General features: G+C 45.8%; 1 protein-coding gene across 5 annotated transcripts in view; it reads left to right on the top strand.

Annotated features, from left to right (window-relative positions):
• The window catches only part of TENM4 (teneurin transmembrane protein 4), an 894,317-nt gene that overhangs the window by 807,277 nt on the left and 62,931 nt on the right, over nucleotides 1–24,109 (top strand). For 4 of the 5 annotated variants that reach the window (XM_019523993.1, XM_019523990.1, XM_019523994.1 and 1 more), the window contains 5 exons: nucleotides 6,176–6,443; nucleotides 8,838–8,981; nucleotides 10,466–10,715; nucleotides 13,534–13,554; nucleotides 22,729–22,961. In XM_019523993.1, coding sequence (XP_019379538.1) covers nucleotides 6,176–6,443; nucleotides 8,838–8,981; nucleotides 10,466–10,715; nucleotides 13,534–13,554; nucleotides 22,729–22,961 — 916 coding nt within the window. The remainder of the gene's footprint in view (nucleotides 1–6,175; nucleotides 6,444–8,837; nucleotides 8,982–10,465; nucleotides 10,716–13,533; nucleotides 13,555–22,728; nucleotides 22,962–24,109) is intronic. The other variant, XM_019523992.1, reaches the window with a different exon arrangement.

Below are 24,109 nucleotides of genomic sequence, written 5' to 3'. Positions count from 1 at the left end.
AGGCAAACATAGCTAAATCCATCCTGGTGTGCACATCATATTTCACTCCTGTACTTGTTAAAACAAAGGTGTCCCCATTTTTGTGACACTGATGTGGGCTGTGTCGGCAATTTGCCAGGAAACCAGAGGCTTTGCCTGATTTACATATTCATTTACATACTTTTAAAAGTCACAAATAGGCACTCAGCCATAATGCTTTTTTTCTTTTTTTTTTTTTGCTTTTTTTTTTAACCCCTCCTTGATAGGAAGGGCTTGCTGCTAGCGTCCTCCAGCAGGGCAAAGCCTGCAACAGAATTGGTTTTGTCCTTGCTTTGAATCTGCAGGAAAAAGACTGGCTCTGGGCTGCATTTGAGGAGATAACAGGCTCCCACCACAAGGCCTGTTTCTTTCTTATGCTGACCAGGACTAGATTTCACTCACCAGGTAGCAGAGAGGGCCTGAAGCAGAGTTCTGGATCTGAGCTTCCCCAGACCGTATAGATCTCCTGGTGCGTGCAGCAGTCCAAAATGCACGGGCAATGCCCAGACTGTGGAACAAAAGTGTTGTTTCCTCTCCTTCCATGATCACCAGAACTGTTTTTAATAACAAAAAATTGCTTTTGAAGATTTTTTTTTCTCACTGTATGAGGTGAACCAGCTTTGCAATCGGTTTTTTGGATAATATGTGATGTGTATGGCTGTCTGTTACTTGTTGAATAGAACTTGGGGCTGGACCACTCCCTCTGCCCTAGAGGCTTCCCGAGTTTCAGTGTGTCCCTGGGGTAACATGTAAGCTTTCATACTGTTCGGTAAAAAGAGAATTTTGTACTCCAACACTTGCAGTGTGTTAGGCCCTGCTTTTGGTGATCATTAGGAAATATTAATAGCCTGCCATATTGGAGCAATAATGTGAAATTGGCCTCTTTCTTGCTTGATTTCAGCTGGGTTGCGAAGTGTTTATGAAAGGAGAATGTGGTCCATAAATTTTAGTAGAAATGCAAAAGGTAGTACTGTTAATCCCATCCTGGATAACCCCCAGTGAGCATCCATTTACCTTTGTTACAGAATCAAATCCTGCAGTCCTTGCTCAGACAAAACTCCCATTAGAAATTAGTTTTGTGATTGATTGTGTGTGCTATGGTGAAGAAATTAAACAGGGACCAATAGTTCTTGCATTCTCTGGAGTGGGTCCTTTTGCCTGAATGAAGCCTGAAAGATTTGTCCTAGTGTTTTATTTGAAATATTTACGATACCTTGTTTTGCCATCTGCCTCAAACTTTGATTCTTGATTCCACTTTAGTATCTTTTCCCCAGTCAGCCAAAAACGAAGGAAGGGAAAATTTAACTCTGAAAGCAAAAAAAAAAAAAAAAAAAGGTTCTGCTGCATTTCATTTCCTACAGGTGTTACAGTAACCAGACAAGAGGATCCTACTTGGTTTATTTAGACTAGAGATTCATAGGCAGGTTGTTCAATTATAATAACTAGGCTGATAGAACTACAATTACGGTAATTAGAACAAGGCGAGTTGTTCTTTTAGCTTGTGCTGAACTGGTTGAGTTAAAGCATGTCACCTTATTCTACACAAAATCTTCAAGGTTAAAGGAATTTGTAGCATGTACGTGAATAGGAGAACCAGGTGTTGAGAAGACGTACAAGTCCACTAAAGTCGGTGAGAGTTTTACAACCGATTTCAATAGAGTTGGGCTTACCCTTGATCTTCCTGATTCCTATGCTTTAGAACATATTTTATAAACCAGCTTAATAGGAAAGTGCTTGAAAAGTTAATACCATTGCATCCAGTTATGTATAGTTCCCAACAGAGATATGTTAAAAATAATGGACATTATCACACCTGTTCATTGGAGGCTTTAAGAATTGAATGGCTAGATGTACACCTTGCCGGGGTCGTTTGACCCCAGTACCCTTTCCTGCCATGGCAGGGGGTCGGACTCGATGAACTGGTCAGGTCCCTTCCGACCCTAGAAACTATGAAACTATGAATACTAGTCGAATACTGGAACAAGAGGGCACCCACTGAAATTTTCAGGAAACAGGCTTAAAACTAATAAAACTACTTTTTTCCACAGCGTATGGTTAACTTGTTCAAAAAGGGACGAGGCAAATTCGTGGATGATGGATCCATTAATAGCTATTAAACATAGTAGTCAGAGCTGTATTCTCTAGCATCTTTAAAACAATGATGGCAGATGTCAAGGAGGTATGACGGGACAGTGCACTCTATATATTCCCTATTCATATGCTCTCCTTTTAAAATCCATTCTTGCCACTGTTGGGCTAGATGGACCATTGGTCCGACCCAGCGTGGCACTTCTTACGTGCTTTTGTATTGAACAGGAGAGTAATAACACGCTTACATGGGATTCCCAAGTGTTCATGCATATTGATAGGCAAACTCTATATAGGAATTGCTTAGGCAAGCATTGAACTGCGGCCATCTCTGAGGTAAAAAGTAACATCTACATAATCACATAAGCCAAAATAACAGAATACCACAAGTGAAGGACAATACTCTGTCCAGTTAAGTGTTTTAGATAGGCAGAACAAGTGAGTTTCCTTGAGTTGCATGTCAGCTGGGATATAGGGGCAGATTGCCAAGTGATCAAAACCTTGGTTTAATTTCTCATCCAAAAGGTGAATGTGTTCAGATGTCCCCTATCTTAGGAGACAAAGTACTGTGTGTCCCATGTTGAAGAAACTGCATAGACTACAGTTCTTTCACTCTGTGGAGTAGGTGCATGGTAGCAAGGGAAGGAGTCCTTGTAATGGAAATGTTTGATACCCAGACACTGAGCAGCCTGACTTTTTAGCATGTCTTAAGCAAAAAGGCAGGGTTTGCTCCAAGACAGAGTGCGAGAACAAAGGGCTGAAAGAAAGGAGTGGAAATTTTTTCTAATAACTTCGATTAAGTAGAATGAAGCAGCAACTATTTTGAATCAGTCTAGTGGGCTTGCCACTTTTATAGTGTTGCAGGTAGGCTGGTTATAAAACATCAGTAGTATGTAGGAGCCCTAATCTGGTGCCGGGACTCCATGTATCAACACAGAGTAACTACCTTGATCTAGTGCCTATATCAGTGGTTTTCAACCTGTGATCCACAGACCCCTGGGGGTCTGCAGACTCTGTCTAATATGAGTATGATCGATCCAAAGTATGTGAATAGCCAGACTTATTAAAGAGGACCTCACCTCCATTCAAAATTTCCAGAGGCGTCCGCACATCCATTCAAAAATGTTTAGGGATCCACAAATGAAAAAAAGGTTGAAAACCACTGGCCTATACTAATGATCAGACAGAGGTCTGGGGACAGTTTCTGCTTCTGTTGCTCTTGCATATTCCAGGCAGATTAGGACCCTCCAGGTTTTTTTCTCCCAGTGGTATTTTTCTGCATGTGCCTTATTGCATTGCCAGCGCAGGACTGTTTGTCAAGTACAAGCATGCAAAATGTAATCATTATAGTTGGTTTCATCCTCACCATCTGAACCAGCTCTTCAAGGAGGATCCTTTAAAAATATTCATCAAGTTGCTTGATGTATATGTACCGCTGTGCTGACCCTTCCTCTGAAAAGATAATCAGTAGTGACAGATCATGACAGAGCAAAATAATAAATTCTTACCCAGAGGTGAAGCAAACATAGCAAGCAGTACCACAGTAGCAATTATTTCTGGCTGGCTTTTCTTCTCATAGAGGTCGGACGTGAAGGCAGATGAGATGAAAAGGACCACCTCCTCTGAAACGCAGCTCAGCTACCCTCTGGTGGACTCTGGTCCCGGCATAGCTGGTTGCTAAGCTCATAAAGTATATTTTAAAATTCCTGGGTTTTTCCCAGCTCTATCATTTTTCACCTTCCTAAGCACCAAAATATGTAAATTGAAAAGGCTGCATTAGGGAATGTAAATATTTATGAGCACAATGGAACAGTGCTTTAACTTCCTTGATGCATCAGTTTGTCAAGTGCTGCTATGCTCCGAGGTTGTAAGTTATCACTGGAGGAAGTGTTAGGTCTCTGATAATACCTCCGAATAGTCCCTTTCAGGAGCTTGATTACCAGGTTTAGGTTTATTTATAACTCACGCCAGAAAACGTACATGAGAGGAGCATATTGGCACAACTGGAGCTGTTTAAGACTCTAACAGAGCCGAGTCTAGTGGTTCAAATGATGAGTTAAAGAGAAGTCAGGATTGCTGTCTTCTGTTCTTGGCAGAGCAACTCTGAGTGGCATGTCACTTCCAGCAAATCCTTTTCATCTCTCTGCCTTGAAGTTTTCCCACCCTTAAATATGTGTGTGGTGGGAAACGACTCTTAAGAAGCCTGGTTATTGTTTATGAGGAATTTCTTTTCAGATCCAAAATGACACAAGTAACAACATCTACAGTTAAGATTAGGTGACAGTTTACATCGCAAGTGCCTCTGTTCAGTTCCTTCCAACATTGGCAAACTACAACTGTTTGCACTGAAAGTGTCCTTTGCAGGTGTTTGCCTAACACTGAAATGTTAAGAGATTCAGCTACAATGGCTCAGCTCTGTTCTCCCCTAAGAACAAGGTGAGGGGAAAAATAGGTATATCTGTTTCACTGAGAAGCTCTAGCCTCTTCATGCTTTGCAGCAGGGGTTTGAAATGTGTCATGGCATTCACTTTGGTGCCAGGGAGGTTAGTTTTGTCATCCCCAAAGAATTTTGCTCCAATTTTAACAATAAGTGTCAAAAAAAATCTCATTTCATGAGCATGCAGCTGGGGGCTTAGTACAATGTGGGTGCATCTACACATGAATTTACTGTGCAGTAACATACTGTGCAATAACTTACTGCACAGTAAGTGGTTTTTAGGCTGGTGTCTACACATGCGGCCATTTAAGTGCAATAACACTGCGTGTGGACTAATGTGGGACTAAAGTAAGTCCCACGTCAGTCCATACACAGTGTTACTGCGCAGTAAGGCATCTACATATGCATTATTGCGCAGTAACTAATTGGGTGTAAATTTGATAGCTGCATGATGCAGGTATCAAATTTATGCCCAAGTTGGTGTAAGTTGCCACAGTTTTTGCACACTGTGGGTGTGCACGTGTAGACGCAAGCCTGCACTGTGCAGTAATTTTTGGTTACTGTGCAGTAACCTAAATTACTGTGCAGTAAATGTGCACATGTAGACACAGCCTGTATCAGGTAAGCTGCTGAAGCTTCCCTCTCTATTGACTGTCCTCCAGCCACAAAGTGAAAAGGGACAGGGAGCACATTTCCTTGAAATAGTTCTTCCTCTCTGTCATAGCGTTCTTTAGAGCTGGGCGCTGGGACTGAAACCTGGAGACAGTTTCTTCTTGGCTCTCTGAACTCCTCAGGTTGGAAGCAAGCAGGCTGGACAGCAGATAAACGGGTCGGGGTGGGGAAGAGATTTAAGAGGTGGACAGGCAAGAGCTTGTTGGAGAGATTAGGTGCCAGGAATGGAGAGAAGGGCAATAGCAAAGTGAGGTACAAGATGAAAGAGGAGGAGAAAGGGATGGTAGGAGCAGGTTTGGGGGAGAGGGTAGGAGCTGGAGATGGAGAAAGTTAGGAGTAGTGTCAGTGGGATGTTGCCAAGGCATAGGGCAGAGAGAGGAACAGAGGAAAGTCTCAAGGCAGGAGCTAAGGAAGGAGGGGACAGGGTTAAAATCACAAACTGGGGAGAGTGGAGCAAGATGCCAGGAGGAATGAGGGTGGGAGATGACTGGGAAAATCCAGGCAATGGAGCAGCAGGGGGGACAATGAGGTTTCCTGTCTTTAAAAAGCATCCTGGAGACAACGATTAGCAGCAGCAGGAATGCAGCAAACCAGAGACTATGGAGCAAAGCTGTGTTCATGTTTTGCTTGGCTTGGCGCCTCCAGATTAACAGGCTGCTGCAGCTCTGAATTGCTTGAGCTTTCTTCGGCTGGGATCCCACTGCAAACATTTTTTTAAAATGCCCCATCCCATCCCACACATACTTAATCCAGAGAGAGAGAGAGAGATGTTCCTTGGCCTCCATGAATAACCCTATAAATTGTGTAGGTTATTTTATAATTGATGGCCACTAAGTGGGCTCTTTTGAAAACTTCCACATAAGCTTTTAAAAAGACATAAGTGTCTGATTAATTACAACTTGGCTACCATTTCCTATCTGTTCAAGCATGATTTAACACCTCCCGTTTGCTCTTCCCCAGGCCTTGCAGGAGGAGATTAACATTTCCGGCAGTAAAATAAAGCTGAGCTACCTGAGCAGTCGCACAGCTGGCTACAAATCGGTCTTGAGGATCAGCATGACACATCCCACCATCCCCTTCAACCTCATGAAAGTCCACCTCATGGTGGCCGTTGAGGGACGCCTCTTCAGGAAATGGTTTGCTGCTGCCCCGGACCTTTCCTACTACTTCATTTGGGACAAGACAGATGTGTACAGTCAGAAGGTGTATGGGTTGTCGGAGGCCTTCGGTAAGCTGAGCTCAGAACACAGCCCTCCCTGGCCTGTGGCAGCAGTTACACTACCCTTATCCTAGATCATCCCTGTCTTACATTTTCTTCCCATCACTGCCCTTTCCAAAACACCGGCACAAAGCAAGCAGGGTGGGTCAGATTCTCCACCACCAGTGCCTTGGTTAGTTCTTTCCACCATTGCATGTTTTCTGGACCAAATCAACAGCATCCATGGGTAAGAGCCAGCAAGATCTGGGTAGTACGCCTGGTTCTGCAGCCTGAGCAGCTACAGGAGAGGAAAGCATCCCCTTCACTGCATGCTTAATATTCAGGTTGTAATGCACCTCCTTCCTCTTCTAACACCCCAAACCTGAATCGACCCATGTGCTGATGTGAGAAATGACATCAGAAATGAAGGAAGGCTGAGAATCCTTGGTGACTCCACAGAATCGGAGTTCTGTCCAATTAAGTTATGTCCAATTAAGACACGCCTGGATGATGCTTCTCTTGCTGGGGTGATCTGACCCCCGCTGACTTCCTCCCCCTTGAGCAGGGGGCTGGACCCAAGGATCTTGCAAGGTCCCTTCCAGCCCTAATGTCTATGAAATCTATGTCTTGATTGCTCCCCAACTGCTTGACAGTCAGCTACAGGGATCATGAAAGGGGGCTTGGCCTTGATCTCACAGCTCTGTGACACAACTCAGCTGGAGAGACAAGATCAGGCCTTTTGGGGTGCTGAGACAGTGGCAGCAGCAAGATGAGGAAGCCTACCCATAAGGTCACTCTGCTCTTTCCCCATGGTTGCTACTGAATCAGCCCTTGGGTCACTGCAACCCTACTAGAGCCCTCCATTCACCCTTATGGCCTGAGTGGAGATATGCCTCTCAGAAGGAGACTGGGGGGCTTCTTGCCTGATTCCTGCCAGAAGAGATAGTGGATCCCTTACTTCCATGGACAGAGATGCCTCAGGACAGGACAGGTAACATTAACTCCTGGCACCTTCTAGCACTACATAAAGCAGAATCAAGATAGGGCACAGATTCTTGCACAGAAAAAAATATCAGCCTAGTGTGTTTTTGGGGGCCTGATTTCACAGAGGGCTCAGCCTCTCTCCCAGTTTCCTACCCTCCGTTAGTTCCTGCTATGTTGCCCAGGCCTCCCCATCTGGGTTTCTGCGGTGAACCTGGAGGCATACTCTCAAAACAGCCTGCAGAAGGTTTTTGCTCAAATGCAAGGAAGTTATTTTTGGCAGCTCCTTGCTGGATACCCTTCACTTTGTGCCTTCCCTGTGGTTTTTTGCATTATTCAACAAACCTCTGAAGGCAAACGGTGGTTTAAAATTCCACCTCACTGGCCAACTGCATGAATAGATTGTAGAATGACAAATACTTTTTTTTTTCAACAAAAGAACTGAAAAGAGAATTGTACCAGTAAAGCCCTTTTTGATTATTCAGCTCCACTCCCTGCTAAGGCAAGATTGTTCCCAGTTCAGCACATTCCTCCTTTACCTTTCTGATCCAGCAAGTGTCTAATGCGTCCTGATGAGGCCTGGGTTTCTACTGTACTCAGAGCTTCTTGTGAGCTGCTTGGCAGCTTGCAAAATCAAATTCCTCTTTTACCTGCTAAATATTAAGCTCTGCCTGGTGAACAATGTGACACTGAAGATCCCTGCTGTCTATCAGATGTTAGTGTGAAATCAGGTGTGGCCGGCGAACTTTGACCTTCGGTCTTGCTGCCTTTGAGGAAAGCCCAAGGAGTACCTTTCCCATATGAAGACTTTGGCTAGATGTTCAGTAATGGCCCTCATTCTTCTCCCATTTACACCATGGGTTGCTGATACAGCTCCATTACACCTGATTTCTGCCAAGGGAAATGAGCCGTGAAATGGACCTCATGGGTCTCTAAGCTTGTCAGAAGCCAAAACCACATTCCACTCCTTACAAAGATATTGCCCCAAAGTCATCTCAGGTCTTTGTTGCAGTTACATTTCTTGATCCACTTGGAGGGAGTTTTGGTTTCTAAGCAAGATTGTCCTCCGCCCCAGAGAATCACTGACCTGTAGTTTTGTTACCACGTAGGAGCAAACCTCACCCTCCTCATTTTGGAATTCGTGGACCAAATCAATGAATCACCCTTTACCTTTCACTGTGCCTTTTAATCGGTGCCTTATAAATATTTAGCACATTTGTTCAACATCAACTCCAGTGTTGACCTTTTATGCAGAGTGGCCTTTAAAGAGAAGACTATTAAGGCTTTGCATTAATTCAGTGGTATTTAAAATAGAGTTGGCGCTTGCCTGTCAAAGTGCCCTTCCCCCGGCCCAATTATCACTCTCGGCTGTGTGCTGAATGTGCATTTCAGGCACTGTTAATCCAAGGGTTCCTTCCTTTTTTTTATCCCCCTTGTTCCCAGTTTCTGTAGGCTATGAATATGAATCATGTCCTGACCTGATCCTATGGGAGAAGAGGACGGCAGTGCTTCAGGGCTATGAAATAGATGCTTCCAAGCTTGGAGGATGGTCCTTGGACAAGCATCATGCTCTTAACATACAGAGCGGTGAGTTGGCTTTAATGGATGTTATGAGATGGATGCAGCCATGCAATAGATGTTAACTTTTTGCCTTTAATAGTTCAACCAAAAGGACACACATGGACACACATGCACATTACTGACAAATTAGTTTTTATAACCTACTTTGAGTGGCGGTTGCACGCACACACATCTGCAAGGAATGAGCTACCATTGCATGCATATGTTCCTGAAGCGCAGTGGTATCCCCAGATTTATAATGTTTTTGAAAGCAATGAAAAAAATGATTTGCGGGGGGGCGCGCTACACACCTGCAACATGTGTTTTTGGAATATAGGATCCACCATTGGAAGCCAACCTATACAAGCATACTCAGAATAATACCAGTTCTTACTGCCAGTGGCAAGAACTCGGTGGCCCCGTGGAGTGCTTCTTCAATGGTACTTCTCCACTATCCCAGGAGAGTAAATAACCAGCTTCAGAAGACTGCTGCACCCAAGTGCTCTACCCCATAATCCTTGTGACCTGCTACTCTGGTAGAGCTCACCTTTCTTGGAGACTGTCATGCCATAGATTGTTTTCCACATGAGTAGTGTTTAGAGACAAATGAGGTGGTCAACGCCATGGTGTGCCTCAGCATGCAGAAAGGCACTGCTGTGGTCTAACATGGGGAGACCACAGTCCGTCTTTAGACCAAACACGTGGATCAAAATAGGAACCTGCAGCACTGAGAGGCCCATGGATGGAAGGGGAAGAGGGAGGCAGCAGAGTCTTACAGAGCTGGAGGTAGGAAAGTCAACCATCACGTTGCAAAATTTCCACCTTTTGATAAAGGGTGGAAATTTTGCAGCATTCTGTATGGTAATCATGAATTACCTCCAGCTACCAACTGCCCAGCTAGAGTAAACTTTCCCGGTCTTCTCTTAAAAATAGCAGAGGTTGCCCTGGCTCTGCTGATAAAATCTGCCCATTACTGTCCCCGAATCTTCCTCTTCCTAAGTAAAAAAGCTGCCACTCACTATGTCCCTTGCCAACTGGCAGTCCCTCTAATTATTCTCTCTGTAAGAGACAGAAATAAAAGTCTCTGAACCTTCCTATCACCACATGGGCTATAAGGGTTTCTCAACTGAAGGCCACAACCCCCAAGGGGAACTCCTCGAAGCCATCAGGGGGTTGTGAGACATTGAATTGCTGTTCCAACTTAAGATAAAGAAAATCTCACCTGTCCTGCATAAATCTTACCCTTCAAAGGCAGCCTTTTGAAAGAGACACACACATAAATTATGTAGACCTGTCACTGTTACCACGATACGTGGTTTTACTCTGTAATAAATGGGAGAAGTGGGGACCTTTGTGACGTGGCAGCCTACATGACTCAGAAGCCTGGACACTGGGCTCTGGTTCCAGTGTGGCCCTGGTTGCATTTCATCATCTGGAATCAGGTACTGTCCCTCTTTGTCACTGTTTCTCCATCTGTCTCTAATTTCCTTATTGCTCTTATCATTTTCCAGGCATCTTGCATAAAGGAAACGGTGAAAACCAGTTTATCTCTCAGCAGCCGCCTGTCATCGGAAGCATTATGGGCAACGGACGCCGGCGGAGCATTTCCTGTCCGAGCTGTAATGGCCTGGCAGATGGGAACAAGCTCCTGGCTCCTGTTGCCCTAACATGTGGATCAGATGGAAGCCTTTATGTTGGAGACTTCAACTACATCCGAAGGATCTTTCCCTCTGGCAATGTCACCAACATACTGGAGCTCAGGTACCAGGCTGCTTGCAGCCGATTATAATTATTCACCTTTGGTTCCACATATTCTTATATACCCAGGGGGGAAATGAGAACAAAACTCTTTGTTTAAAAATAACAGAGCAAGCCAAATTCATCTCTGGTACAACTTCCCTGACTTTGACTTACACCATAGAGGTGCTGGACCTAATGAGCTTATCCAGAAGACTGATATACCCAAAATATTCTATTGCACTTCTCGCCAGCTAAGTCACACTGAGTTAATGTCTCCCCTTCAGTCTAGTTAGAGACTAGTGGGAATTCTAAAAATTAACAGTCAGCCTCCAGGATAATCTCATTTTAGAAGGACAGCACACTAATGATGATATGTAAATGGGACTCAGGACAGAAGGTCTTTCATACTGAGGACAGTGGGATCACCAAAGGTTTCCTGGTAGATTTTGGGGAGATGAACACACGCATTCCTGCATCCAATCCCCCATCGTGAAATGGGGCCTGGGTGAAGAGATTCTTCCCATCTCCCCTGCGGGGAGGAGAAGGACTGTCACTTGCACTAGCAGAGAGAAATCTCCCAAGGGGAATAAGGAGACATGCACAAAAGAGGGGAGGGAAGGAACATTTGGGGAGAAAAATGGCAGATCATGGAATTGTAGAATCATAGAAAGTTAGAGCCGGAAGGGACCTCAAGAGGTCACATCTAGTCCAACCCCCTGCTCAAAGCAGGACCAGCCCCAACTAGATCATCTCATTCAGATCATATCATCCCAGCAGATGGGTCATGTGTTCTGATTACATAAAATATCTTGTGGCTGAATCAAAATCTGCATGGGCTCTTTGGTGACATTTTCCCCCCGCCTTTCCATGACAAACACACAGCCCTGTTCAAGGCACTGACCCTGATTCTGATCTCCTGGTCCGGCTAATCAAAATGAATGCCACAAAGTCAGTCACATTAAATCAGCTAAGTGACATCTGAATCAGACTTTGCTGCAAAGGCCAGATCCAAAGCCCCTTGAAATTAATGGAAGGGCACCAGTGTGGATCAGGGCCTACACCGCACCTCCATAGCTGTATTGGGATGTAAACAGGCTTTTGGTGCTGGGGGTTTCACATGGATGGGAATGGCAAGATGTCTCCTTAGTGATGTACTTTGGTCAGAGCCCTGTGTTTGTTCGTCAAGTGTAACAACACGTTGCACACGCGAGGATAAAGACAGGTTGCTGCTGTGACACCAGCTTGCCTATTGACAGCAGTCTCTGCGTTCTTCTTTGTGCTTCAGCTCAGTGACCTCAAACACAAAGACTGCAGGATGTGATGTTTTACAGTTTTGTTTTAAGACACATGGAAGAGCCTTCTGTGGCTATAGTGCCTTGTGGCCAGCAGTTTCTTTTCATGCCAGTATCTCTGGTCCGATCCAATGGTTTGACATTTCTCTGGTTTCATTTTGTGCCGGAAAGTATTTCTTTTTCAAAACCGAAGTGTACCAAAAAAACCCAGCAGGCACAAAAAAGTATTACTCCCTCTGGGCACATATCTGTCCTCATTACAAAAATAGGTTCACTCTCCAGAGATATGCAGACACCTCCCTATTCCAACAATGGGAGGCACTTCCTTGTCCAAATCTATCAGATTTGTAAATCAAGAAATTGGAATTGGTCCAGCGGCCCCGTCTGGATTATAGTGCACAGCATCCTTCCTTTACTGAAAGGTTATTTTACTGGACAAGGATGTGTTAGTCTGAGGCAGCCCCAGACCCCTTAGCAGTTTCATGGGATTAGGATGCCATTTTGAAAATCCCACCCTGAGTTGTCTCTGCATTTCAGTCTCATTAGAAACACACTGCCACAGAGCATCAGCAGAACACTTCTTGATTGGAAAAGAGCAAATCAGAAACCTTGAAAGAGCAGCTTTGCCGATTTCTGCGAAAAGCTGCCGAGTGAAATGCGCTCTAATGTTAAGCTTCCTGGAACCAGCACAGCTTCATCTGTGCAGACGCTTAGGTTACTGGATCCAATAAACACTTCTTCACTCCGACGTGCTATAAACCGAATGGGTTCAGATGCAGGCTGCCTAAAAGCCATCGCTTTGGGTCTAAATGGATTTTATCTGTGCCTTCTCAAATCAGAGTTTCCTTTGGGATTAACGCTCTCAGCACTCCCAATGATATTTTTATTAGAGGGCAGCGCTCTGTTCTGGAGGGGGAAAGGCTGCTGCATTTTTGGCTTTCAGATAATTGCAGTGGGGCTTATGTAACCAGGCCCAAGAAAAAACAGGGAACCAGCCATGGTTGAATTCTCTGCTGCCGTGTTCATGAAGTGAAGGCAGTAAACATTAAATATGTTTCCTCTGAACAAAGCCACTGCTCAGCTGCCTTTGTGAATTAGGAAGGACCTCATTGACCAACAGTGACAAAAAGCTGCAAAGCTGGCTAAAGAAACAAACCTCCATCCTGACAGATTATTTTCCATGCTCTGTGTGTGTGTGTGTGTGTGCGCGCGCGCGCGCGCGTGCACATACACATGTGTGTGTGTGTGTAGCTGTTCATTATTTCTTTAAATAATAAAGTGTGCCTGGCCCCATCTCTTGCATAAGTGAATAGCTCTGTGCAGGTAAGATCATACTTCCTTTGTGATTTTCAGCAGTACGTAAGTGAGTTCACTGACAAGTAACATCCAATATCGAGTATATCAGTGTCATGCCTGCTAAGTCTTTATTTATTATTGCATTGTATGGTACAGTGACTGTCAAGTTTTCAATCTGCTAATAATGCTTCAAACTCTGCCGCTAACACCTCATTCTTTCTTCTATTCCCTGCTTTCCTGTCTTCTGTCAGAAATAAAGATTTCAGACATAGGTAAGCCAACCAGAGGAGAATTTTATGCCTTTCCTTGTCTTGTTGCCTGCTGTTATATGGTGAACAACAAGTGCCATTTCCAGATGATTCAATGGCAAATGAAGCCATTGTGATTAAAACTGATGTAGACAATCAATCATTAAAGCTGGAAGCTATTAATCATGGATCATACAGGACTCTGCTTGGGCTGTAAGAGTCAGAGCCAGTAGAAACACAGACATGAAAAGCAGGGGAACGGTGGGGAGGGAAGCCATCCAGCAATTGTAATGTGTGGGATTTTAACCCCATCAGACCCTTTGAGGAAGGGGCAAAAGAAGTAAAGCAAGGGTGCCATCCACAGACAAGTGACAGTTTTCCTGGTCGTGGTAGGAAGGCAATGCCCAGGATGTAAAAACATTGGACTCAAAATCTGCATTTTAAGCAGACTGCTCAATTTGGCCCTTTGCTGTATCCAACAAAATGAGTCCGGGATGGCGAATCAAAAGTTTCTGTAAGCTGGAGCATGGCCAAGAGCATCCACGTTACAAGAAAATATGTCAGGGCTCGGGTGGGAGATAACACAAGTCAAAATCTTTGCCGGAAAACTCAATAAAAAGAAAAAAAAACAGCAAAGAGGAGAAAACAACATGAGAAAGAGACTGCTAAATTGGAGCTTTGTCAATGAGAATGTTTGTCACTCAGATTCCCTGGAATCGCAGCGGGTTTGAGCCAATCCAGTGCATTCTGGAGGATGTCAACACACCATTGGCATCTGTGCTTGCAAGAACTTTGCTGGCTCCTGGTATATTCCTCCCCGCTACCCGTTCTCCCAAGATGTTTTCCAGATTAACAGCTTCCCGTTGGCATCTATTCCTTTTTTTGTTTCTTTGGCATCGGAAAAGCTGTGCAAAAATTAAACTTCTGTGCATGCCAGGGAAAACACAAACAAAACAAGGGCTTATTTTGTCCCATGTGTTAGTGTGTTTCATCTTTGCCTAAGCTAAAAAATGTCCCTTGGGCCAAGGGTGCTCAGCCCCTGCCCCGAGAGCCAGATCTGGCTCCCAGAGCCATGTCATCTGGCCCACAGGCATCCCTACGGGTCCAAAAATTTGGTAGTAGAAGAGTGGTAGCAACGTTAGTTGCTGCTCCCCTGCTTCCAGGCTGAGGCAATGCAGGGCCCGATCCTGGCACGTGGGTCTGGGTGAGGGTATCATGGGGCCTGATCCAGGCATACAGGGGCCAGCTGAGACCACACAGGGCCTGATTCTGGGCATGCAGAAGCCTGATTCTTGCACATGGGGACTGATCTAGCCTGTAGATTGGTTCTGTGCTACATATCTGGCCTTCAGAGCCAAAGGTTAGGCACCTCTGCCTTGGGTTAAATTCACCATCCCACAATCAGCCATCACAAAACCTATGCACTGCTATAATCCCACTGAGTCCAATGCCACTGGCCCTCCTGCTTGGGTGAATTCTGCCCTTTCTTCCTGTATTACTCATCCGTTGAGGACAATGGCAAATCTCCCATTGACTTCATGTAATCCCAGTTTGAGACCTTCACATCCTGTATATACAACCCCACAACAGTGCCGCCACCTGTAGCATGGAGGGCAACTGGTGATCGGCCAGCTGTATTGCAGGTTGTGGTAGGGGAAGCCAATATTTGAATGAAGGCTTACAGGGCAAACCAGTGACGTTATGAAAACTACTGTGGGCTCGTTCCTGTCCAAGCACAGCTGGCAGGACCTCAGCTTTCAAGTTCCCACCTAAAAAACAAGACAGGAAGTAAAGGAGCAAAAACCTAGAAACATCTGCTTTAATACACCATGAAAGGGGAAACGGAAGAGAGAAAGGAGATGAGGGGGTGTATGTGTCACAGTCCAGTCCATGGCAAAACTAGGATAGCTCTCGATCCAATTTAGGAGAAATTCTGAACAACCCGGTGTTCGGTGGGCATTAGGGAGTCTTCCACAGAGGAGGAAGATCTGGTTTGGCTCCAAGCTAATCGGTATGGTCTTATCTGTAGCTCTAGTGACTTAAATTCTCAATTCCAGTGCGCTCAGACTGTGGCAGTCGCCAAAAACAAGTCTTATCTGGGATTAGGATAGCTATGTATCTTAGACATGTACCTCCTTTATCCAGGGGAAATCGTTAGCCCTCAGTGTCTGTGGTGAGGGTTAAAGCCTTTTGAAGCCTGATGCATAAAAGACACAAGACTTCTAGGAGTATCCATTATGGAGCTTGGTCCCGAAACATAAGTGGGAAGTCCTGTGGTCAGTTCTCGGTGACTACTAGGGGTGTGCGAAGCGGGCCCTATTCAATTTGGATTTGGCCAGAATCAGGGACAATGATTCAATTTGTTGATTCAGATCACTGTCCCTGATTTGATTCGGCCGAATCCAAATCTGAAGGTTCGACGCTGATTCGGACAATCAGCGATTCGGCCATAGACATAGCTTTAAATGTTTTTTCTACACGCCTTGAAGTACCAGTGCAGCTCGTGAATGCTGCGATGCTGGGGCAGATGGAGCATCCCACAGGAGTGTGTGGGGGGAGGAGCCCTCCATGTGCTCAGTGGCAAACCCAGAAGTGGGCTGGATTACTTCTGGTCCACTTCTGGGTCCATCGGGGAGCGCATGGGGGGCCCTCCCACGCCCTCCCCCCTGCTTGGCGATCAGCCATGGTGGGCTGCCAGGTGTCCCCCCAGAAGGCACCAGTTGCCAAGCCAGAGGGGCGCAGGGGGGCCTCCTGTGCACTCCCCGGCAGACCTGGAAGTGGATTGGAAGTGCTTCTGGTCCACTTCCGGGTCTGCTGCCGAGCGTGTTGGGACATCCCCCCCGCACTTCTGCGGGACACTCCATGCACCCCATCATCGCAGTCTTCACAAGCCCTGCTACCTAGAGGTATGTCAAAAAAACATTTAAAGCTGTGTCTATGTCCAAATCGCCGAATATTTCCGAATTGCTCCAAATCGATTCAGAGGGTTCCAATTCAGAGAGATTAAAGGGTCCTCTTATTCGATTCAGATTCAAAGATTTGACCACCGAATCGGGCCGAATCCCTGCCAAATCGAATCAGGGACCGAAGCTTCGCACAGCCCTAGTGACTACCATGATTATAGTAGTTGTCTAGCACAAATTTTAAGTTATGATGGCAACCTGCAAAGGCCCAAAAGGCAGTGCTTGATGTTGCATACAAATTTACCTCCATTCATTCTATAATAAAGGCACAAAACTTACTAAGGCATCTGCCTCAGCGGATGAACAGCGTTGTGACAAGAAAAACCTGACCTTGATCAGCAATGGCCTTTCTCGGCAGTGATGGGGAAGCATTTAGTACTGTGTGATAGAGCTCTGCAGCATTTGGGGCTTGACCATCTCTTTGTAGACTGTGGGTATGGCCATGTGTATGGCTACAATAACACATACTGTCCTGTCCTCTCATTTCCCTTTCATAAAACCAACCCACAGACAACTGGCCATAAAAAGGGAAACTGGAGAACATTGTTGTAGGCTCTGATCAAAAGTCCATTGAGCTCCATGGATTGACTTGTGGCATTATTGTGTGGTCTTAGTCCAGCTGGTAAAACTTGAAAGCATTGATATCCACAAGAAACTCAAAGAGAACTGGAGAACCAAGTGTACATTTAGTTTGCTGCAACATGTACTGATATAGAGTGCATCATGTAATAATGTAATGTAATAATATATTAGTTGATGTTATCATGTAATAATATATTAGGTGCCAACCAGTAAAAAGAGCACTGGCTTCACACCAGCTAAAGTAAAATGGCCCCTCTGTAATCTGTAAAGTACTCGGCACAGCAGGCGGAAACCCAGCACCACCAAGATAAAAACTCCTGGCCCTGGGCATTCAGCACCTTTTCATTGATAGAAAACGTGTATGATCAGCAGTGCCCACAGCCACACTGGGAGGTCCTTAGACAAGGAGACAGAGGGGGGAAGAAGGGTAACTAGCATGAAGGAGGTAGCATAGCGATTATTTCATGTATTACAGGAGAGAGAAAATCTGACAAGGAGAGCCCCCTTCCTGCCCCACTTTGCCGTGTTCCTCCAAGTGTTACCAGATGCCTCAGGTCAGCTACCTGTCTAAGCTAGTTGGGGCTCATCCTTTGGGCAGACACACCACAAAGTAAGATCTGGTCCCCTTCCCAAGTGCCACTCCAGTCCTCTTCCCCTCCGAAATCTGTTGCTCTGCGTCCTGCCCTGTGTTCCCTGCCTGGTCTCATTTATACACATCCTTTTCTGTCCCACAATGTGCCAGAGATCCACCACTTTGGAGCAGACTCAATTAATCAAGTCCGCTCTGCACGTGAGCTGAGGCGAACTGCGCTGCGCCACGTGCAGTTGTGTAAGTGGAGAAATGCACATCAGCACGCGGAAGTGGCGGAGGTGCACTTTTGAACTAAAGCATCTCCGACATGTTTTAGTTCACAAGTGCACCGCCACCATTTTCTCAGCACTGATGCACATTTCACCGCTTATAAAACTGCATGTGTCATAGCACCAGGCACTTTTCAAAGCACCTGGCATTGCGGCGCTTGCATGTGTAAAAATGCCCTTAGGTACTTAAGACGTACCTGACCCTATCCTGTGCTGCTAATAAGAGGCATGGAAGAAAATCAGCAAAGGGAGGCTGGGGGTCATTTGAATCAAGACTCAACATAACGTGGGCATTTAATGAACCTTGTGTTTTCCCAAGGCATCATGGATAGCATCTGAAATTTAAAGAAGCTGTCTCGCTTTTGCTGTGTTTTGGAGCGCAAGTCTTCAGCTGATGTAAAGTGATATGCCTCCACTAGCTCTGACTAAGGACCTGACCTTTGATACTGAATAGTGTGCCACAAACTCTCCCAAGAGCCTGGCTAGGATTCAGCTCACTTGATTACTGCTTCTACAGATTATTCCTTTGGAGCTCTAAAGTACCACAGTGGCCTCACATGGTGTCCTCTGAACATGGGTAATTGCAAGTGGTATCAGGAAAGGTCTGAAATCAAGTCAAGGTGCTCACTCTCAGTCCATGGTGGCAGCATCACCACGGAAGACCATTAAGCTGATCTTGCTTAGTGTTATAGCTTATTCCCTTGGTCTGATTCTTACTGTTAGTCGCCTTAGAGAGTGCAAAGTGGAAAAGCTGTAGGACTCAGCGTGATGCCATGCAATGTAAACCAGTACAAATGAACTAGATGCCTCTTATTCCCTCTCCCTGATCTAAATGCATGGCAGCTGAAATGACAGAGGTTAGGGTAAGACCATTTCCAGCTGCATTTACAAGGGTAATATATGCCTCAAGAGCCTTTCACTAACCCCTTACCAGTTGAGCTCCAGACCAGCCTTTAAGTGATGCAGTTATTACCCTCTGAGCAGTGCTTTATTTAAAATAAATCTCTTTCTTTGCCTTTTCTGTGTTTCACTTATTAGTAAGTATAATAATGCTTCTGTGGCACTTATAGAGGATTAACACTAAATGCAGGCAGTCAGGTTTGTAATTCTGAATCTACACTGCATTAGCATCTGTGAAGTAACACTCATTTGAAGAAGCTAAAATCAGGACCTCGTCTAACCTCAGGTTACCAGCAGTTGCTATTAACATTACACTGATGTGACAGCCTTTAATGTCACAGTGAAATTAGGACAGGAACTGGCATTTTCATTTTTGTTTCCTTGCTCTTCAGCAACCATGTTGTTCTCACCCGCCACATGGGTTAGGATTGGGAACCGCTGTGGGGTTCTCTCTTATTAAGGAAGATATAGCAAAAAGACATCCTTGGTTATGAAATGCAAACTACCAGACTAAGACTATGAAGAGCAATAGCAATAACAGGGCAATGGAGGACTCTTGGGTTGTGTTGCTAGCTCTGTCACTGACTCATTTCCTCCTTGGGTCAATCAGCTGCCTCTGTTTGCCCATCTGAAAATTGGTAGCTCTAAGACTTAATTAAAACTCTTCTGGATTCCTAGGCAAAAGATGCTAAAGAATTGCAAAACCTTATTTATTATTAACATCCTCCTCTGTCCACGTTCCTCACATAGCAGTGATCCTGGGCAGCTCAAAGGCTGTCTGACATTCGGCTGAGCCTTGTGAAGATAGTCAGCTGAAAACACAAGGGCCTGATCAAAGTGGAACAGTAGATTCCCAAAGGAGACTTTTTTCCACCAGGGTTGAAGCCACTTGCTTAGTGTGAGTGACATGCAGGTAAATGAAATAATACCCTACCAGCCTGCTGTCATTGGAAAGGAATGCAGATGGAGACGGAGCTGCCAGGTTGGAGATGTCTTGAAGGTCAGAGCATTTTATTTAGCAAGAATCAGTGTCATTTGTAGAGATGAAATCTGTTCAGACTTTAATAGGATAAATCACAAGGGATGTTCTAGGATAAATCAGAAAGGCTTTTTTATTTCCCAGAGTGTTGGGTAATTTGAATAAAGAACCAACATCACTTTTTAAAACTAAGAAGCATGCAGTATTTAAAAAACAAAGGGGAGAGATTTTTTTTTTTAATATGGAGGGGTGGGGTCAGCATGACTACGGACAGACATTTCTGTCTGGCTGCATATAGAATAATGGATTATTTAATGTCTATTGAGTGCAGATTTGTCCTCCGTGTTTTGTAAATTTTTGTTCTTGAATTTATTTGTGGATCTCATGAGTTTGGAGATCTTCTGGATGCTTTGAGGAAATTGGAATATGTGATGGGAGAATTTTTCAGGCATGTCCTCATAGTTACCTAGCAGTTCTGAGAAGGAAATAGGATTGAGTTCATGGAGTAGGTATTATTAGTTTAATCTGTTGGTTCCAGGGCTCAGAAGAGAGTGTAAATCAATAGCTAGTGGTAGCAAACATTTAAGCGTAATAAAAGAAGAGATAATATTAAACCGTATATAGTTTCCTCCAAAGACACTGGCTTAAATAAATAAGTCTAAACTGAAGTCTGTTATTGTTTCTGGCTAATTCCATTCTGCAGTCTCTATTTAGGGGCCATTACTATATCTATTTCTGACTTTGGTCTCAGGACAATTTGGTGCAGTGAGCACTTACAGAAAACAAAATATTGCCTTTCAGTCAGTCCACGTTTTTTCTCACCCATCCTTTCCTGTTTTCCAGAAAGCACTGAATGAATGTGGTGACCGCAGAGGACTGGACACAAGGGTCCTCGGTTCTGTTGCCTTTACTGCCACTGGCTTGCAGTGTTACTTTGGCCAAATCACTCAATCTCTCATTTTAAGAGTTTGATTGAATGCCAGGGCAAAACTCTCCCTTACTTCCACAGGGGCAGAGTACAGCCCTTAAAGCAGGGGCGGGCAAATGCGGCCCGCGGGCCGGATGCTGCCCGCCAGGCCATTCTATCTGGCCCATGGGGCCCCTAAAAAATTTAGAAAATTAATATTTATCTGCCCTTGGCTGCCTGTCATGTGGCCCTTGATAGCTTGCCAAAACTCAGTAAGCGGCCCTCTGCCCAAAATAATTGCATGCCCCTGCCTTAAAGACGTTGCTCAAGAAAACAGGAGTTTTACTGTGGAGTTCAGAGGGAGGAGACTCAAACTCCATTTGAGTAAAGTTACTTTGCTCTTCAGTGTGGCCCACAGATCTCAAAGCTCTTTACAAACAGGTTGTTTTCTGTTCATTGCCACCATTTTACACATGGGAAAACTGAGTGACAGAGAGGGAAAGTGGTTTGCTGGAGATTAAACTGCAGTGACTCCCAGGCCAAGGCTCTGTCATCAGAACCTCGCTGCTTCCCCATAAGGCTCATGATTAGGGCCCTGAGAAAATAACGATTTCGCAGGCTGCATGGAAACCACAACGTTTGCCCCACACTGTGATTTTTAAGGGTCATGAGCATAGGTGGTGGGAGGCCAGGGCTAATAGGGCTTAGCCCCCACAAATGCAGGGCAGCCTGGGTGCGGGCTCTGGGCATCTGCGCCATGGGGGACGGGTGCGCACAGAGAGACACGGAGCCTGCAGGCAGCCGGGATTGCAGCCAGAGGGCGTGTAGAGCACTGCCCACCACAGCAGGTAAGTCAGGGCAGGGGAAGGGGAAGGGGAAGGAGCGTTGGGGTGTGCAGATTGAGGCCCCCATGGTGAGGGAGGGAGTGGGGCAGAGGCAGGGGCAGGGGTGAATGGGGCCCTGGGGCAGGTTGTGGGCTGCTCAGAGCCCAGGCAGCTTGTACACAGGTGCAGGGGGGCCCAGGTGGGTCATACAGGGGTGCGGGAAGGCTCAGGAGGCTGAACCTTGGGAGAGGCTCAGGGGGCATGTGCCCCCTGGATTTGTGCGTGGGGCAGAGGCAGACTGCCACTGTGGGCTGGGCTCTGCACCCCACTGCCGGTGCCTCGGAAACTGGCTCCGGGAGCCAGTGGCAGCAGGCGTGTGGTGTCACGCACAGCAGCTGCTCCCAGGGCAGTGGCAGCAGCACACACAGCCCAGCCCGCAGCAGCAGCCCACTTCCGCCCCACACACAAACCCGGGCGGCACGTGCCCCCCAGACCTCTCCCGAGGTGCATGCAGCTGCGGGAGCCCTTCCCCCCACGCCTCTGGATGAGCCAGTCAGGCTGCAAGTACGTCACGACCCACCCGGGGGCCCCATTCACCCCTGTCCCTACCTCTGCCCCACTCCCTCCCTCACTGTGGGGGCCTCCATCTGCACCCCCATGCCCCTTCCCTGACTTACCTGCTGTGGTGGGCAGTGCTCCACATGCCATCTGGCTGCAATCATGGCCACCCACAGGCTCCATGTCTGCCTGCACTTGCCCTTCCCTCCCCTGCTGCAGCCACCCGGAGCCCACCCCCGGGCTGCCCTGCGGCCCTCTGTGCTGCCCTACATTTGTGGGCGCTAAGGCCCGTTAGCCCTGGCCTTCTACTCTCTATAGCCGCATGCCTGCAAAGTATCATTTTTCATGGAACAACCAGGACCCATTTGCCGAGATCAATGACAGTTTCGTGAATAGTCCATGAAATATGATACTTTACCCACACACGTTGAGCATTTTCAACAAGAAATCCATGATTTTCTCAGGGCCCTACTTACGATGCACCCAAAATTAGTACTAACAGGAGCCCATGCAATAACAAAGAAAGCCCACTGGATCCGCCATATTAGTGCTGCGCATTGTCCTGCGGAAATGGATCCTGACATCCACCAAGGAAAATAACAGTCTTGTGTATTTGGTTTTCAGCCACAGCCCAGCACATAAGTATTACCTGACAACAGACCCAATCACTGGCTCCATCTACCTCTCTGACACTAACAGCCGGCGCATCTACAAGATCAAGTCAACCACAGCTGTGAAGGATATTGTCAAGAATTCAGAGGTGGTGGCCGGGACTGGGGATCAGTGCCTTCCTTTTGATGACACCCGCTGCGGAGATGGGGGCAAAGGCACCGAAGCTACACTGACTAACCCCCGGGGTAAGAAACCAGCTCTTCTTAGACAGTGTTTTTCAGAAATGGAGTAATAGGCCTGGAAACACAGAGCAGATAGGGCAAGTGTAACCACGACCACCCCACGGCCAACACATTATAGTAACTTAGCCTTGAGCAAGGGCTTAAACAAGGTCAAGTAAGTGGCTCTTCCCTAGGCACATTAAGTCCTTGTCCATTTTGGTTGAAATTGCAAAGAAGGGTTCAAGTTTGAGGATAATATTGTATACATAAGTCCAACGAGAAACAAACTACAATCCACCAGTCAGGTTTCAAACCCCACTTAGCCACTGAGTCATACTCAGGCAGCATGGTCAGACCAAGAGACAAAGTGCTTTAGAAAGACCATTCTTTACAGTTGATCCACTATAATATTTTCATCTGTCCTCTTTACTCCACACTAAGTGGAAGCTAAACCATTTTAACTTTCATCTGGTTTCACTGAAATACAAAGCTATGGTGGCTTAGCTCCACTGTGCCGAAATAGGAGCAGAGAGATTAAATTGTTTCAGTCAATCATCTGACATGCACTCCCAAGTGTAAGTTGCCCTGCCCCACTTTTAAAAAAAAATGTGATATTATATCTGCCCACACAGAGGAAGTAACAATTCTTGGTCTGGATTCAGTTCAATTCAGTCAGTTTAATGAGGCTTTTTTGGCATAAAAAAACGCTGAACAAATGTTACTACATATCAAATAGAAAGAAACCCACAGGTGCCTCTTCATATACCCCAGGGTTATATAAAAGTGCCTGATCTCTTGTGTTCCCTTTGATCCCAGCTTTGTCTACAGAAGAAATTTTATGTTAAATCTGGATAGTTAAACCAGTGCACAAGGCTACATGGATGCTAATTTTGATAGGAGTGTGTTATTTCAGTGTAGCTTGAACTTGTTTCTGATCAAACGTACCCCCAAAGCGGAAGAAGAACGGTGAAGCCAAAATAAAAACATCTACCCTGGTTAAACAAAAGTTAGTTTTAGCCAAACTAATGCAGTCTTGTGCGTAGGATTCAGATTGCCCTTAGACTGTCAAGCTCTTTCTACAGTTACCAGTCCCTTGAGCAATCCACTGCTTCTCGGGAAATCAGCTAGCGTCAGGGGGTGATAAACACAGGAAAGAAAGAGCTGCTGGAGCG

This window comes from Gavialis gangeticus, unplaced genomic scaffold (assembly GCF_001723915.1).
Source record: "Gavialis gangeticus isolate Ggan-Ray unplaced genomic scaffold, GavGan_comp1, whole genome shotgun sequence".
NCBI lineage: Eukaryota > Metazoa > Chordata > Crocodylia > Gavialidae > Gavialis > Gavialis gangeticus.
The sequence above is the reverse complement of the archived record's forward strand: the minus strand, read 5'-3'. Positions and strand labels throughout refer to the sequence as shown.